Source organism: Podarcis gaigeae, assembly GCF_964106915.1.
Source record: "Podarcis gaigeae genome assembly, chromosome: 8".
In the NCBI taxonomy this organism is placed as follows: Eukaryota; Metazoa; Chordata; class Lepidosauria; order Squamata; family Lacertidae; genus Podarcis; species Podarcis gaigeae.
This window is the reverse complement of record NC_139684.1, coordinates 4,176,732-4,194,749: the sequence shown is the minus strand read 5'-3', so window position 1 is coordinate 4,194,749 and position 18,018 is coordinate 4,176,732. Positions and strand designations below refer to the sequence as shown.

General features: G+C 44.2%; 1 protein-coding gene and 1 long non-coding RNA gene across 4 annotated transcripts in view; both read right to left on the bottom strand.

The window, feature by feature from the left end:
- LOC310851240 overlaps window positions 1–18,018 on the bottom strand; it is a 984,470-nt gene that overhangs the window by 526,863 nt on the left and 439,589 nt on the right. The gene's annotated exons all lie outside the window — the stretch shown is intronic.
- The window catches only part of LOC310851174 (tetraspanin-15-like), an 83,708-nt gene continuing 68,946 nt past the window's right edge, over window positions 3,257–18,018 (bottom strand). For all 3 annotated transcript variants that reach the window (XM_083753395.1, XM_083753397.1, XM_083753396.1), the window contains 2 exons: window positions 17,656–17,772; window positions 3,257–3,786 (listed from right to left, as the gene is read on the bottom strand). In XM_083753395.1, the coding sequence (XP_083609521.1) occupies window positions 3,556–3,786; window positions 17,656–17,772 (348 nt within the window). In that variant the 3' untranslated portion in view covers window positions 3,257–3,555. The remainder of the gene's footprint in view (window positions 3,787–17,655; window positions 17,773–18,018) is intronic.

The window sequence follows — 18,018 nt, the reverse complement described above, 5'->3', positions numbered from 1 at the left end:
ATTCATGCTGGCCACATGAACTGGAAAGCTGTCTGTGGACAAACGCCAGTTCCCTCAGCCTGAAGTGAGATGTGCGCCACACCCCATAGTCACCTTTGACTGGACTTAACTGTCCAGGGGTCCTTTACCTTTTTTTACTACTACTACTATTATTAATAATACGTTGTTTTTGTTTGTTTGTTTCCCACCCATCTGGCTGGGTTTCTCCACCCTCTCTGGGCAGCTTACAGCACATATAAAAGCATAGTAAAATGACAAACATTAAAAAATTCCAGATACAGGACTGCTTTCAGATGTCTGTTGGTGTTGTTGTTTGAATTTATATACTGCCCTATACCCAGAGGTCTCAGAACAAAATCAAAATATAAAACAAGATATATAATCAAAATAAAAACAACCCAATAAGACCTCCCTTATAACTTTGGCATCTGATGGTGGGTGCGTGCCACTGCCAAGAAGGCCCTCTGCCTGGTTCCCTGTAACCTCACTTCTCGCAGTGAGGGAACCACCAGGAGGCCCTTGGAGCTGGACCTCAGTGTCTGGGCTGAATGATGGGGCTGGAAACACTCCTTCAGGTATACTGGGCCTCTGTTGTAGAGCATCTGTTGTACATGCACAGGACCCCATGTTTAGTTGCTGGCACCTGTAGGTTAAGAGGTGGCCTTACCCCTCTGAAACAATGGAGAGCTGTTGCCAGTCTTAATATAATAATAATTTATTATTTATAACCAACCCATCTGGCTGGGTTTTCCCAGTCACTCTGGGCTGCTCCCAACAGAATATTAAAAATGTGATAAAACATCAAACATTTAAAAATTCCCTAAACAGGGCTGCCTTCAGATGTCTTCTAAAAGTCAGACAGTTGTTTATTTCCTTGACATCTGATGGGAGGGCATTCCACAGGGAGGGCACCACTACCAATAAGGCCCTCTGCCTGGTTCCCTGTAACCTCACTTCTCGCAGTGAGTGAACTGCCAGAAGGCTCTCAGTGCTGGACCTCACTGTGTAGACTATGCTGAGCTAAATGGACCAATGGCCTGATTTAATATGACCAGTGAGTGCCACTGCAGAGGTAGGATGAATCCAGAATTCCCCAGTCTGTGTTCAACTACTTACTCACTTGACCAGCATATAGCATCTGTTTAAAAGGGCCTATTTGCTTTATTGGGCGCTGATCAGAGTGTTTGTTTAGCAGTGCTATGTATGTTAGAACGTACCAGATGTTTTCCATAACTACAATAATTTGTTACTACAACTCACTGGGAAAGCCCGAGGCAAAGCACTTAGATCTGGGCAGGGATCCAAGATCTGGATCCAAGTGCAATTTAAATTAGCATTCCTGGTCTATTTAGACCCAGGGTTGTCCCAGTCACCACTGCCCAGCCACTCAGGGAGCTCCTGCTGCAACAAGTGAAGCTCCTTCTTTCTGTTCAGTCCCATAGCCTGGTGGTGCTGAGGACTTCTAAGAATGTCAGGAAAACCCTGTTAGATTAGACCAAAGGTCTAATCCTCCAGCCATTTCCACAGATAATAGCCAACTAGATGCCTCAATGGGGAGCCCACAGGCAGGGTGTGAGTGCAACTCTTGTGATTTCCAGAAACTGGTATTCAGAGGCATACGGTTTCAAAATATGGCTGTAGAACATAGACCTATTTTCCAGGGTTACTCCCAGATTTATATAAGCCATCCCATTTCTGATTTGATCCCAGAATGTCCCACTTGTCTTTAGGACGTCCCTATTTTCATCAGAGAAATGTTGGAGGGTGTGGAATTATGCGAACCCTGAACTAAGGAGATAAGTAACTATACAACCAGGGCTTTTTCAGCTGGAACTCACTGGTACTCAGTTCTGACATCTCTCAGGTGGGCTTCATTGTCATTATAAGAGGATGAAGGAAGTGTTCATGGTGAGTTCCAGCACCTCTTTTTCTAGAAAAATAGCACTGAAGGTGGTCCTGTAAAGGGAGGTGTTTTGTTTTGTTAATGTTTAATGTTTTTATATATGTTGGAAGCCAGAATGGCTGGGGCAACATTTTATCAGATAAATATTGTAGGGTGTGCTGGTAGTCATTGCAGACCTGATCCTCTTGTAAAGCCATCAAAGTCTGTGACCATCGTTACACCTTATGGGAGCAAACTCCATCATTTAACTATGTGCTATGTGAAGAAGTAGCTCCTTTATGTCTGTTCTGAAGGTCCAACCGTGAAGGCAAACTCTTCCATTGCCTCCCAAGACAGATGGATGCCAACCAATGTGAATGTTCCAATAGTCAGCATCATTGGATAGCTTCGAATTCTAGTAATATGAGAGAATGAGAAAAACTGATTTCTACCCACTTCCCCCAGACCATGCATATATTATGTGTCAAAGATGTTACAGTTAGAGCTCCACAGCAGCCCACATCAATGCTAAGCACAGATACACATTTGCTAACAACATTGCTGGTGGATGGCGATATCCCTAGAAGGTATACATCAGTGGTGGACTGGTTGTGGGTGAACAAATTTCAACTTGGTGCAGATGAGATGGAGCTGCTGGTGCAAGGGGTCTCCCCACTTCACCGGTAAGCTGGAGAAATTCCTGCTCTGAATAAGGTCACAGTCTCCTGTAAGGATGAGGTTTATAGTTCTGTTAGGTCTTGCCCTATATTACCCCTTCTGAGGTAGTTCATTCCACTGTCAAACAGCTCCTACCCTTGGAAAGTTCTTGTAATTTGAACCCATTGGTTTGGGTCCTGCCTATATATATAATATTCGATACACACAAAGACCAGGTCAGATCTGTGCTTAATAGATAACTACTTTGCACCTATTTGGTGGTTTGGGAGTGTGCAGCGTGTGATTATTGCTGAGCTGAAACAGGGTCTTCGTTGCCAAGGCTGACACCCACTTTTTGCAACACTTTGTTGTAGTAAAATTGCCAGAGTGCCAAGAGGAAATCCCCTCGATGTTTTTTGGCAGCAGTGACACCAATTTACATGAAGACATGCTTGTTCCTCAGTGATGCCCACAAAGGCAGATCTGATGACTATACAGCTATGACACCGTCGTTATCCCTGGTTGACTGGTTTTATGTAGCCTTTAAAATGGTGTGAAGTCAGAGCTGCAGATAAATATAGGGGATTTCAGGGGACCAGATGCATCTGGGTGAGAAAAGAGGAGCATTTTGGAATTTTACACTGGATGCAAACATGTGCGACTTTCATGTTGTACCTGCTCCTACATTCCAGGATGCTTTCAGTGGAAGATATTGGATAAAGGCAAGAAGATATTTTATTTCCAAAAAAGACATACAAAAAAAGTGTGGAATCATAAAATAATAAAAAATGCTATCTCAGGACACTCACCAAACCCAAATTAACCCACATTAACATCAACCAACCACACCCTTCTGAAGACTGTGTGGGATTTTAAAGACATAGCACCCTTTGTCATACCTACTTCTCGCTTTGCTAAATGAAACAAATCACAATGCTACCCTGCATCTACGGATGCACTAAGCCTTGACCAGACTCTCTCAGAAAGCCGGTCTTGCAGACAGTCCCAAAATACAATCAAACTTTACTCTGGAAGATGTCATCATTTACTGTGTCATCCTCTTTGTCAAGGACTGGCAAGTAGCCACCTTCACGGGGCAAACACCAGCACCAACCAGCACCAGTGAGGTCCAGAGAGGCAAAGTCGAAGTCAGTCATGTCCAGTGCCTTGAAATCCACAGTGTCCAGCCTGTAATGAATCTCGTTGAGCTTTTGCCAGTATAACCAGGCCATCACCAAACCTACTGCCTGCAAGAAAAGATGGAGACAAAACTACTTGTTAACATGTGTGCTTTAAAATGCAATTATGACAGGGTATGTATGTGTACAGCCAGGGTTTCCCTAATACAACAGTGTGAGTATGCATAACCCAAGCAAAGCTGCTTTGATAAGAAGAACCTGCAGAGAATGTTCACAGCAAGTAAGAACAGCTGTGTTTACCTTCCATGGTCCAGCACAGCAGCCAACGTGCAAAAGGCAATGGGTCCATTTGGGCACTCTTGGAAGCTAACCTTATTAGCAGCAGAGGTACCTTTAGTCGGTCCTTGCAAAAAAGCTAATGCAATTCTAAGGCTGCATCAGCAAAAGTCAAGTGTCCAGGTCAAGGGAAGTCATAAAGGTAAAGGTAAAGGGCCCCTGGCAGTTAAGTCTAGTTGCGAACAACTCTGGGGTTGTGGCACTCATCTTGCTTTATTGGCTGAGGGAGCCAACGTTTGTCCACAGACAGGTTTTCCGGGTCACATGGCCAGCATGACTACGCTGCTTCTCGTGAAACCAGAGCAGCGCACAGAAACACCATTTACCTTCCTGCCAGAGCGGTACCTGTTTTTCTACTTGCACTTTGATGTGCTTTCGAACTGCTAGGTTGGCAGGAGCAGGGACCGAGCAACGGAACCTCACCCCGTCACGGGGATTCAAACCGCCGATCTTCCGATCAGCAAGCCCTAGGCTCAGTGGTTTAGATCACAGCGCCACCCGTGTCCCAAGAGAAGTCATAGTCCCACTCTATTCTGCTTTGGTCAGACCACACCTGGAATTCTGTGTCCAATTCTGGGCACCACAATCTAAGAAGGATGTTGACAAGCAGAGGAGGGCAACCAAGATGAGGAGAAACAGCTAAGGACTTTAAAAGTATAAACATGAACGCCTGGCACAAGGGAGTGTGGTGTGTTGCCCTTACAGAAAAAAACGACTCTCAAATTAAGAATGGCAAGAAGAACAAAGCATGAAGATACCTTTGTGGGAGAATTGTGGATCTTCATTTCGTTCACAAATTCTCCAGAGATCAGTTTTGTTTATACTAGCTTGTAGATCCCTTAATACCATGTTTTATAGATGCGCAGTTTTATTAGTTGTGATGTATGTGTGGGAATGTAGGACGCAGGTGGCGCTGTGGGTTAAAGCCTCAGCGCCTAGGACTTGCCGATCGAAAGGTCGGCGGTTCGAATCCCTGCGGCGGGGTGCGCTCCCACTGCTCGGTCCCAGCGCCTGCCAACCTAGCAGTTCAAAAGCACCTCCGGGTGCAAGTAGATAAATAGGGACCGCTTACCAGCGGGAAGGTAAACGGCGTTTCCGTGTGCAGCTCTGGCTCGCCAGATGCAGCTTTGTCACGCTGGCCACGTGACCCGGAAGTGTCTCCGGACAGCGCTGGCCCCTGGCCTCTTAAGTGAGATGGGCGCACAACCCCAGAGTCTGTCAAGACTGGCCCATACGGGCAGGGGTACCTTTACCTTTACCTATGTGTGGGAATGTAGGTTTTCATAATGTATTTTTTGGGGGGTATTGGGTTTATTTTATTTAAATAAGGATCCTGTGCAGTAGAAGCTCATTTTCAAAAATATTGCTCTTATTGCTTAATCACTCTAAAACTTACAGAAGCCCGATATATAATATTAGATTGAAAAAGAACTCCCTTTATTGCCTCTGCCAAGAACAGCCCAGTTTATGATTCAGTCTGTTAACCGTCCCTCTGATGTGGTAGTGCACATATCCCAGCTCCCTGAGCAGTGAGAGGTCCAAAAGCAGCATCATGAAGGCTGTGCAGCACAAGCCTGCTTATATTTACTCAGCAGTAAGTCCCAATGCATTTAATGTAGAACTAGGGGTTTAGCAACTAGCACAAGCTGGGATGAGCCTGGTGGGTGGGATTCTGGCTCACACGTCAACTTTAAACCATTGGATTATGAAGCTGGCTTGTTCAACTAAGTGCAGCTTGTAATAAATGACAATCTCTGGTTTGTATGAAGTAACAAGCCCGATTCCATGAAAGCAAAACTAACTTCTGTTGAACACTTTCCCCAAGGACTAGGGGCATAGAAGCTCAAGACTTGCTTGGGTTTGTAACAGCCAAAGGACGTAGTATTTAACCATGGTTTACTATTACAGTGGTACCTCGGGATGCGAACAGGATCCGTTCCAGAGCTCCGTTCGCATCCTGAAGTGAACGCAACCCGCACCCGCACGTCGCCGTTTCCGCGTGATGTCATTTTGACTGTTTGCGCATGCACGCGCAGCGAAACCCGGAAGCAACACGCTCCATTACTTCTGGGTCTCTGTAGAGCGCAACCTGAAAATACTTAACTTGAAGCACATTTATCCCCAGGTATGACTGTACATGCGAATGCAACTACTTGCTTCACTGGGATTTATTTCTATGACATCACATGAATGGACTGCTGACATCACGTTGATGGACAGTTCTGCGGGCACAGTGGATCCCTGCACTCAGCAGAATTCAACACCCTCGCTTCCCACCAGCTAATGAGCAGGGAGAGCACAAGTTCTACTTGCTTCGGATGTGCACAGAGTCAATCCTGTGGGGAACTAGTGCATGTAGTCTGTTCCTGCAGAAAGCTGTTCAAATCTGCTTGGTTTGGCTGTGTGCATCTGGCTGGACTGCTCCCACCCGCCCATCCGCGGATCGACGAGGAGTTCAATCCTGCTTGGTCACTAGCTCCCTTCACCCCCGCTAGCCAACTTTGACAGGTAGATGGACTCGCCCACCTCTCAAATCTTGCCCGCCTGTCAAAGTTGGCCTAGGTGCAGGGGGCAGGTAATTAAATATCTGGCGCATGGGGCCAAGAAGGTTTCCCATCCCTGTACTCCAGTATACTGTCAGAATAACTGTAATAACTACACAAGGTATAATCCTGCCCACCCTTCACCATGTGATCCCAGGTTGAGTTGCAACAATTTAAAAATACAGTGTTAAAATTAGGTAAAACTAAATGAGTAATAGTGCAATGCTATGCAGAGGAGCCAACTCCTAGAGGCCGAGGAGTCTTTGCTCTCCCCAAATAAAATATTTAAGGGGGTCACTCCCCCCCCCCCAAGTTGATGGGCATTGCCATTCAAATGGTGTGCATGCACTGCGTCATGTGACTGATTACGCAGGGCGGGGCTTACCCCTCATGTTATGCATGTATAAAAAGGTAAAGGGACCCCTGACCATTAGGTCCAGTCGTGGCCGACTCTGGGGTTGCAGCGCTCATCTCGCTTTATTGGCCGAGGGAGCTGGCGTACAGCTTCCGGGTCATGTGGCCAGCATGACTAAGCCACTTCTGGCGAACCAGAGCAGCACACAGGAACGCCATTTATCTTCCCGCCAGAGTGGAGCCTATTTATCTACTTGCACTTTGACACTTTGACAGCAGTGCTTTCAAGCTGCTAGGTTGGCAGGAGCAGGGACCGAACAACGGGAGCTCACCCCGTCGCGGGGATTCGAACCGCCGACCTTCTGATCAGCAAGTCCTAGGCTCTGTGGTTTAACCCACAGCGCCACCCATGTACCCTGTGTATGTATACTCTGATGCAAACCTCCTTGTGTTCAGCAGGGCTTACTCACTGGTGTGCTTAGGATTGCAGTCTTTGGTGTAATGCTTGGGGTTGAACTATGGCCTGCGCAGCAATGAAGCTCACTTCACAGGGTTGTTGTGAGGATAAAATGGGGAGGAAAAGGTGGTATATAAATGTAATATTTATTTTTTAAAAATGTAACAAAAGCTTTGCTTCAGTGTATAATATGCCAAACATAAAGAGCTGACGCAGTGTTGGGTACCAGCATCTAACTTATGACAGTAAAGAAGGATTAGACAAATTCATGGAGGATATATTATATATATTTGTGTGTAAACACATGAAAGCTCATACCTAGAAAGCTTATACTTAGTTGGCCTTTAAGGTGCTACTGGAAATATAACACACACACACACACACACACACACACACACAGTGGTACCTCAGGTTAAGTACTTAATTCGTTCCATTCTTAACCTGAAGCACCACTTTAGCTAATGGGGCCTCCTGCTGCCGCCGCGCCGCCCGAGCACGATTTCTGTTCTCATCCTGAAGCAAAGTTCTTAACCCGAGGTAGTATTTCTGGGTTAGCAGAGTCTGTAACCTGAAGCATATGTAACCTGAAGCGTATGTAACCTGAGGTACCACTGTATATATAAGGGAAGATTCTTCTAAAGACTGCCTTAAGACAAAAGGACTTGATTCTCTTAAGGGAGTTCTTTTTGGATAATCTTTTAATAATTTTTTAAAAAAATCTTTCTTCTTGTTATTTATTACAGTGGTACCTCTGGTTAAGTACTTAATTTGTTCCGGAGATCCGTTCTTAACCTGAAACTGTTCTTAACCTAGAATCATAGAATCATAGAGTTGGAAGAGACCACAAGGGCCATCGAGTCCAACCCCCTGCCAAGCAGGAAACACCATCAGAGCACTCCTGACATATGGTTGTCAAGCCTCTGCTTAAAGACCTCCAAAGAAGGAGACTCCACCACACTCCTTGGCAGCAAATTCCACTGTCAAACAACTCTTACTGTCAGGAAGTTCTTCCTAATGTTTAGGTGGAATCTTCTTTCTTGTAGTTTGGAACCATTGCTCCGTGTCCGCTTCTCTGGAGCAGCAGAAAACAACCTTTCTCCCTTCTCTATGTGACATCCTTTTATATATTTGAACATGGCTATCATATCACCCCTTAACCTCCTCTTCTCCAGGCTAAACATGCCCAGCTCCCTTAGCCATTCCTCATAAGGCATCGTTTCCAGGCCTTTGACCATTTTGGTTGCCCTCCTCTGGACACGTTCCAGTTTGTCAGTGTCCTTCTTGAACTGTGGTGCCCAGAACTGGACACAGTACTCCAGGTGAGGTCTGACCAGAGCAGAATACCTGAAGCACCACTTTAGCTAATGGGGCCTCCTGCTGCCGCTGCGCTGCCAGAGCACGATTTCTGTTCTCATCCTGAAGCAAAGTTCTTAACCTGAAGCACTATTTCTGGGTTAGCGGAGTCTGTAACCTGAAGCGTATGTAACCTGAAGTGTATGTAACCCGAGGGACCACTGTATTACTATGACAAAGCAACACGGCTACCTACCTGAATCATGGAGGATAAGTTTGCTAGCAACTACTAGCCATGATAGCTATGCTCCAGTTCTACTGCTGGAGGCATTACGTCTTCAAAGACAGTATCTGTTTCTAGGGATCACAAGTGGGGGAAGCACAGTTGCAGGCAGGTCTTGCCGGTGGGCTTCCCATGGGCATGTGAGCACAGGATGCTGCGTGAAATGGACCTTTGCCCAGCTCCGTCAGCCAGTCTCTTCTCGTGTTCCTGTGTTCCAAGCATAATAGGAGGATGCAGACTCCTGAAAACAGGTAGGTTCCTATTATGTGGGCTGCTATTCATAACGTAGACAACCGTCTGGAGAAGCGCTGACAGAGCCTCAGATTCCAGCAACTGCCAGATCACCCTAAAAAGCTATAAACTGGGCCTTTGTTATTTCAGATCGAGAGAGAGCTCAATATGGTATATTGTGAGCAGGAAAATGTATTCATTAGTGACAAGTGCTACTTCTTCATTCGCAAAGTGGGCTTATTTATAACTTTCCACCTGATATCTCCCTTGATAACGGTCCCAATGCAGCAATTGTAAGCAATACACTATAACAGAGAATGTGTTCTGTTCTTCAAAAAATAATCAGGTAGAAGCTATTAGCTAGGAAACAGATGCTGATGATAAATAATGATTGTAAGAGCATTCATCAGCACCATCCTGTGTGCACTAGGAACAGCAGGCATTCAGGAAAAATCAGAGAAGTTGCTTGATTTGCATTAACTCCTTGATCACTCCAATGACAGCTTATTTGCAGGAAAACAGCTTGAACCAAATTCAATGAAACTATGGCCTACAACAGACACGTCTCTTCTCCCTCACCCAGATTTATTGTTTAAGTGTCACTGCCACCCATTATATGTGTGCTCATAATTTTAGCCCATAACATTTTAGCTCATAATTTTATGGTTCTGAGATCAGACAGGTTGTGTGCATGCTTGCATGTGTGTGCTTTAAAAATCTGCAGTGCCCCTTTGATTGGACAATCTTAGCCAGGGAAAAAATCAGTAAGTGTTCGCATCAGTCTATCATACTGCCCTCAAGTCTCTTAAAAGTCTCCTGTATCTCTAGGTAATGACGGTTTTTGGATGCCACCAGCTGTGATGAAGAGCAGCTATGGTGAAGTTGTTTGGCTCAACTTCATTCAGCTTTTCAACCTAGTGAGGTTCACATAAAAGGCACCAACTATTTCTACTTACAAAGGGTAGTTGGGGATTTTCTGGTAATTGTCCCTGGAAAATCACCCTGCCTGGTTTTCTTTTTCTTTTTGCCTTAAAAACCTTTGAAAATTGCACTAAGTTGCACTGCTGCCATAATAAACACATCCCAAACTAAAACCAATCCCTGCAGCCTCTCATTCTTATAAAATACTGCTATACTTATAAGCTATTCCAACTCTAAACCTCCGTGGGTAGCACCAGCAATCTGGATATTATGGTTGGTTGTACTCTGTGTATGTTACCTTGGCAGGATCTTTGTTTTGAAAGATGGGATATAAAGAAACAAGCATCTGCATGAAAACCTCTACTTGCAACATAATTTTGCAGTCATAGATGATGACATTGTATTGCTAGCACGTCTATTTGCATACCTGCTGTTCTCCTAAGAAATTATTTCTGGTGTGGTAGGTCTTTGGAATCAGTAAGTTTGGTGCTGTGCTGAATTACCCAACAGGCAGACCACACATATACTTAGGGATCCAGCAAAGCAAAACAATGAGAAAATTTTGAAAGAATTTGACATATTACAAATAAAGCAGCTAAGCATGAAGTAATCACCATGGGGAAAATCAGAACTCTGATTTCCTTATACTCCACACTCCTCCCACATTTTTGGTCCTCTTTTTATTACTAATATCCACCTAAACCAGGGAAACATTAACAAAATAATGCAAGAAAAATGGATCCTGTCATGTGCTGCACATGACATACATGAATGCACATTTCAGCACACATGTAAACTTTTCATTTCAAAAATGGTTTACTATTGGTTTTATTTTGAATTACATACAGGAGTGGGGCACCACAATCTTTTCTGTGCTTAGGACCTCTAAAGGTCTTTATAGAGATTCAGGGCAGATAAAACAAAGTCTTCATGAAGTGCATAGCTAAATGATGGAACTTGCTCCCACAGAGGGCAGCGATGGCCACCAACCTCGATGTCTTTAAAAGATGATTGGGTAAATTCATGGAGGAGGAGAGAATCCTCTCGATGGCTAATAGCAATGATGGCTATGCTCTGCTTCATAGCTGGAGGCAGCAATGCTTCTGAATATCAGTTGATTGAAACTGCAGGCAGGGAGAGAGAGAGTCTCTTGCCTTCCAATCCTGCTTGCAGGTTTCTCATTGGGGCATCTGGTTGGCTACTCTTGAGAACAGGATGTTGGGCTAGGTGGGCCTGATCCAGGAGGCCCTTCTTAAGTTCTTATTTCTCAATTTGGCCCTGGCTTGGTGAGATGCTTTCACGCAACAGTCAGTTTTCAGATTAATACCATAGACCGCTCCCAGACAGGATGGTCACCGGTGAAGATAGATTTGTGCAATGCATACAAGCTCAATTTGCTAGCTCAGAAGTACAGTGGTACCTTGGGTTATAGACGCTTCAGGTTATAGACTCCGCTAACCCAGAAATAGTACCTCGGGTTAAGAACTTTGCTTCAGGATGAGAACAGAAATGACGTGGCGGCAGCGGGAGGCCCCATTAGCTAAACCCACTGTTATCTGCCTGTAACAGTGTTGGTTTTTTTTTTTTAGCATAGCAATTCTCAAGGGTTTGAGTTGCCTAACTTCAGATTGAATAAAATAATTTGAATTAAATTGAATGAAGCTGTGACTGATGGACACACACCAACTGCTAATTTGCTCCAGGTGCTGTAAGTACAGCTAGAAATTAGCATTTGGCTAGAAAACACAACTGTGTCTATAATGTGACCACCCATTTACGTGGAGATGTCACAGCAGAGGAGAAACACCCACAGTGTGGTCTAAATAGGTGCATGCAAAATTGTAGTTTCTGCTTGAGGCATGTTATGTGCTCTCCATGAACAGCGAGAAAATGCAGTTTCCCTACTCAGGCTCTTCTTAAGTCTTAATCTGGCCCTGGGCTGGTGGGATACTTTCAAGCAACAGCCTGTTGGCAGATTAATGCCATTGACTCTCATGGCTCAATTTAGCTACATTTGATTTCTAAAGGGCTCTCACTGCTGTTTCTTCAGAGCTTCTGAACTGTCACTTTCTTGAAAATTAGATTTATACCAATGGCGATTAGTGTCAATATGAAGAGAACTGACAAGAATAATATTTATTAAGTTAAGCTGAACAATTTCTGTTTCGTGTTGGCTTTGTTGTGTATAAACAATACTAATGACTTTCTTTAGTGCTAATCGATCTGGTAAACAGTCTTGTAAACTGAAATGGGTGAAGAGAAGAGTTTATATGAAGTGCTCTATCAATTAGACAACACTGTCTCTGTTAATTGCAAGGGAACATACAGAAGTCAGGAGATGGGCTGAACAATTAGCTGCTGACAGCCATATCCACTTAACTATGAATTAACAGGTGAATGTTTTCATTGACAAATCAATTTACACCTGGGAAAAGCTGGGATGCACTCTTATGATAGTCACTGAATTCTCTGTGACAGTTCAAGTCAAAAAAATGGCATCTGGTTTTACATTACAAGTATGTGTGTGAGGCAACTGCAGTAGTACTTGTGTATTGCAGGACATAGCTATAAGGACATAAGAGCCTGCAGGATCAGGCCAAGGGCCCATCTAGTCCAGCACCCTGTTCTCACAGGGGCCAACCAGATGCCTGTGGAAGACCAGGGAGCAGAACATGAGCAGAAGACCACTCTCCCCTCCTGCGGTTTCCAGCAACCGGCATTTGGATTAATTGCTGCCTCCAACTGTGAAGGCAGAGCAGAGCCATTGTGGCTGAATTTATCCCATCCTCTTTTAAAGCAATCCAAGTTGGTGGCCATCCCTGTGTCCTTGGGGAGCAAGTTTCATAGTTTGACTATGTGCTGCGTGAAGAAGTCCTTTTTTTTAGATGTCCCAAATCTTCCAATTGTCCTAAATCTTCCAACATTCAGCTACACTGGATGTCCATGAGTTCAAGTGTTATGAGAGGGAGAAATAACTTTTATCTGTCTACTTTCTCCATGCCAGACACCATTTTATAAACTTCTATCCTGTTGTATCCCGTCTATCAAAGGAAGCCATTATTGCCTTGCTGTCTCAGGTCAAACACTGGAGACAATGGTGAGAATAAAGGCGGTTTGGTGGGCCTAATCTCGTAGGCAACTCGTAGGCAAGCTGTTTCTCTTCTCTTCTCTTCCCTACACTGTCCCCCACGATGGGGAAGCTCCAGGGAACACCATAAGGCCCAAATACTGGCTTGTAGCTGTGGGTTCTTACCAAAAGAGAACCATCTCCCTTGCAAAAAAATAGGAAGGTTGCCAGCATAATGGATGGGCTCAGTTTGAGAGTAACCAGCAGAGCAACACTGGCAATTCAACGGACTGATGTAGGGAACAGACACTGTCCCCCTGGTTTTCACCTCCCTAACCTGGAGGAGACTCTTGAGAGTCCCATGGAATGCAAGAAGATCAAATATCTCCATTCTTAGGGAAATCAGCCCTGAGTGCTCACTGGAAGGACAGATCGTGAAGCTGAGGCTCCAATACTTTGGCCACCTCATGAGAAGAGAAGACTCCCTGGAAAAGACCCTGATGTTGGGAAAGATGGAGGGCGCAAGGAGAAGGGGACGACAGAGGATGAGATGGTTGGATAGTGTGCTCGAAGCTACCAGCATGAGCTTAACCAAACTGCGGGAGGCAGTGGAAGACAGGAGTGCCTGGCGTGCTCTGGTCCAGGGGGTCACAAAGAGTCGGACATGACTAAACGACTAAACAACAACAACAACCTGCTACCCAGTCTGCCCAGTTTGCATGAATGTTACCCAGCAAGATGAACACTCTCCTTCACTTCCTTTAATTTTAGGGATGGATATTGATGACTTGGAGTTTTTAAAACATTTTCTTCATTTTTTTGTTTTGTTAACATTTATACAGTCAAAGTGCACCGAGTCTTGTGATGTGTGAAGACCAAAAGGCCAGAAATTGTTTTTACTGTCCTATAATATTAATAAAGCATCCAGAATATGCTTTTCTCTAAAGCCATGCAAATTCTGGCTAATGCAGTGAAGGTTATTATTACTGCATCTGAATCATCTACTTAACAAAACTATATTGACATTTGAAAGAAGAGAGCTCAAGTTTGTTTATCTTGGCAAAACCATCACTAACAATTTTTTTGCTTAGTGTGAATAATGTGTTTATTGAAGCAATGGACAGTTTTCGGTTTTATGGGGTGCTAAAGAGCATTCATTTCCTTCTTTTAAAACACTTTGTTTTTGTAAATGATATGCTAAGTGCCTCCCTGTCACTTAGCAACCTTCCCTGATTTTCAGAAAGTCTTCTTTGAGGATTATAAATGGATGTTAATCAGCTGGGGGGTTGGGGGTTGCTATGGCTGGAGAGGACTTTGTGTGCTTTGAGGAAGAGAGACATTACACCTGCTTATGTTAAAGGGAACAGAAGCAGTGAATGGAAGGAGGATGGCATTCCCCTGCTTGATCACAGCAGCCATTGCAAAGGGAGAGGGCAGCCCTGCAGGGGCCGAAAGACCCCCAACTCCTCCTCTCATTGAAACCTTTCTGCTCCAGCTGGTCTTTGAAAGAATTCTGTCACTATGAATCAGTGCCTGGGTTTTCTTTTCCCCTCTGCTCTCGCAGTCCCTTCTCCTTTTGTGGAAGTCCGAGCAGGGACTGTCCAGCACTGGCATATATGTACCCTGTCCTGGAGACTCTTTCTGGCTGAAGAGTGAGATAGAAATAATTCAAAAAGTAGTAATGAAGGGGCTTGTGTGGTACTGCCCTGCACTCCACCAACTAGGTTGTGCTATCCAATGTGGCCAGGGAGTGGCCTCACTGATTAGCTTCCAGAAAAATGCCAGCTAGCATTATGGCTTCCATTTCAAACCAGAGCTCAATGCCAGTGCAGTCCATGGCTCTCTTCCCAAACTGCTCAGTGCTTGGAGTTCCCCAGCTAGGCTGGAGCCCCGGCTTCCCTCAGCACCCTTAGCCAACTTGCAAGCGCCAATCCTGGTGCACCCAGCTGTGCCTTTTACCAGCTGCAACTGGTTTGGCCATTCCTGGACAGGGAAAGCCTGGGCACAGTAGTTCACTGGTTACTTCAAGCTTGGATTACTGCAATGCACTCTGTGGGGCTTCCCTTGTGCTTAGTTCGGAAGTTGCAGTTAGTGCAAAATGCTGCAGCATGATTGCAGCCCTGTTTAGGGAAGCTTTTAATGTTTAATAGGTTAATGTTTAATGTTTAATAGGAAGCCGCCCAGAGTGGCTGGGGAAACCAAGCCAGATGGGCAGAGTATTAATAATAATAATAATAATAATAATAATAATAATAATAATTACTGACAGGAGTGAGGACTTGTCAGCATAGAACAACTGTGCTCAGAAATCTTGGCTGATTTCTGATTTGCTACTGGGTCAAGTTCAGGTCGTTACTATTAGTATAAAGCCTTTAACAACTTGGGACCAGTTTACCTGCAAGATCGCCTTACTTCAGATGCACCCATTCACTGCTTTGATCAGCAGAAATGGCTCTGTTTCTGGTGTCAATTTGTAAGAACTCCCTTCCTGCTTATGTCAGCCAGGCACTTCACTGTACTGCCAAAGATATTTTTGCTTAGACAAGCCTACCCAGAAGCTTAGAAAGTTCATGCGAGTGTTAGTCAGTAATTTTAACTTTTTTAAATTTTTAAATTATTGTTGTTAATTTTTCTTATTGATAATTTTATTGTTTTGTCATTTTTTGTCAACAGCTTTGTGGTTGTGGTTGTTTTTAGTCATCAAGCGGCGTATAAATGGAGACCACTCCCCATGCTTGCTCTTCAACTTTCGCATGTGGAAACAGCCTAAGCTTCCATTCCCCTCTGATCCAACGATCTGCCTTGGATCCTGATCGCTGCCTGGCTTGGACTGTGCATCCCTGATGTGAGCTTCTGAATCTTCTCTCCTGCTAGAACATGAACCTGCTTTTGGCTCTGTTAGCATGAGGTTGACTCTGGATACTCAGCCTAAGTCTCCAACCACACTACCTGAAGACAAGGCTGGCATCCAATGAATTCACAACTGTAGATGCTCAAAAACAGCCCTCCACAAGATGGTGCCCTCCAGATTAGGCTGCATCTCCCATCAGATCTACTCAGCATGGTGTGGACTGATGAGAGTTGCCATCCAAGACAACTGTAGAGGTTGGAGAAAGCTGCTCAACAAGCTTGTGGAGTATTTGCAACCCTCCGAAACACAATACAAACCTCTGCTCAACTGGCTTAATATTTATTCATCACACTTATACCCCACTTTTCCTTCAAGGAGCTCATGATGGTGCACAGACTTCCCCCCTTTCAATTTTATCCTCATAACAACCCTGTGAGGTAGGTCAGGCTGAGAGACAGTGACTAGCACAAGGTCATCCGGTGAGCTTCATGGCTGAGCAGGGATTTGAACCCTGGTCTCCCAGGTTCTATTCTGACACTCTAACCACTATGCCACAACTGGCTCTTTAGGATAGTTAACGACACACACCAACATCATCTTTCTTCATCAGTGTGAAGAGCCTGCAGCCTCTGACTCTCGTGTCCCAGTCCCTGTTGGATACAAAGGTCATGGCACTAGCTGACTGGAAGGAGTCTGTGGACACATTAAAAAAGGCTGTAGGGCTCCAACCACATACAGGATTTCCCAAGGCAGAATAAAGCAATATTATGACTTCCCTTGTGTTAGTTTCCTAGAGATGAAGAGACAGAGCGGTTTTCTGATATGTGTAACAGATTGGAAACACAACAGAAAGCTAATGAAATATGATTAATTCTCCATTCGTAACAGCCATGGCATAAGTGGCTGTTAAACAGTAACGAGCATTTTTGGGTACATGACTGAATAATTTTATGATATATGAACTGGAAGTATGATAAATTATCTGCACTGATCAATTATCTATGTATCTGAATATGCATTTAAAAGAGGTTTTACTGGATATGAAGGTTAGAATCTAGGAAACTTGAGGTCCGTGAGCAATGAAACAGAAAGCAACAGCAGGAAGCTTTTGCTTAAAGGTACAGGAGACCTGCAAAACTTCAGCTGTGCTTTGCCTACCCACTCTGGATAGATTGGACTGTAATTGGGGTTTATTGCAACCCATTTTCAGTGCCACAAATCAAGTTGAAAAAACATGGAAGGAAACTCTGGCAATTTTTCCATGTTGCTATCTGGAGTCTCTGAAAAAACGAGGTAAGGATCAGAATTCCAGAGGAAGAAACCAGGGGCTGTCAGTTAATGCAAATAGCCATACTGAATAATTTGTTGAGGGCTGAGAGATTAGATATAGTTATAATGATTTTTTAAAAATAAAATAAAATCAGAAGTGGTTGTCCTGCATTTATTATTATTATTATTATTATTATTATTATTATTATTATTTTATCAATACCCCAACCATCTGGCTTAATTAATGCAGAACTATTTGGAATGTAGTTTCATGGTGATATATAGTAAATAAGTAATGTCTTCACCTCTGTTTTGGGGAAAAACACACACCTCTGAATAGCCATCAGAATAGCCAAAACATTGTATACATACCTGTGGAAACAGTAGAGAGCAAACAATTCCAAAAGTGGCTTCAAAATTGTCTTTAAGCCACAAGCCGACCGCATGGATGCAGCCGCGTACGTGAATAGTGGCCACCAGCTCCAGGCGCTACAAAGAGAACAAATCACATTAAAGGCAATATTTTGAGTCTGAGTAAGTCCCTCAGCTCTCCTTGTAAATTACATGAAACTAACAGGGATCTCATGGGTCTACCAAAAACCAATTGGAATTATGAGATTTGATTCCAACATAGCGAGTCAAAAACAGCGTGCCTTGGAATCCCAGTTGCTGGGAATTGCAGGCTGAGAGAGAGCTGCGGTTGAGCTCCGTTCCTGTTTGTGGGCTTCCCCTGGG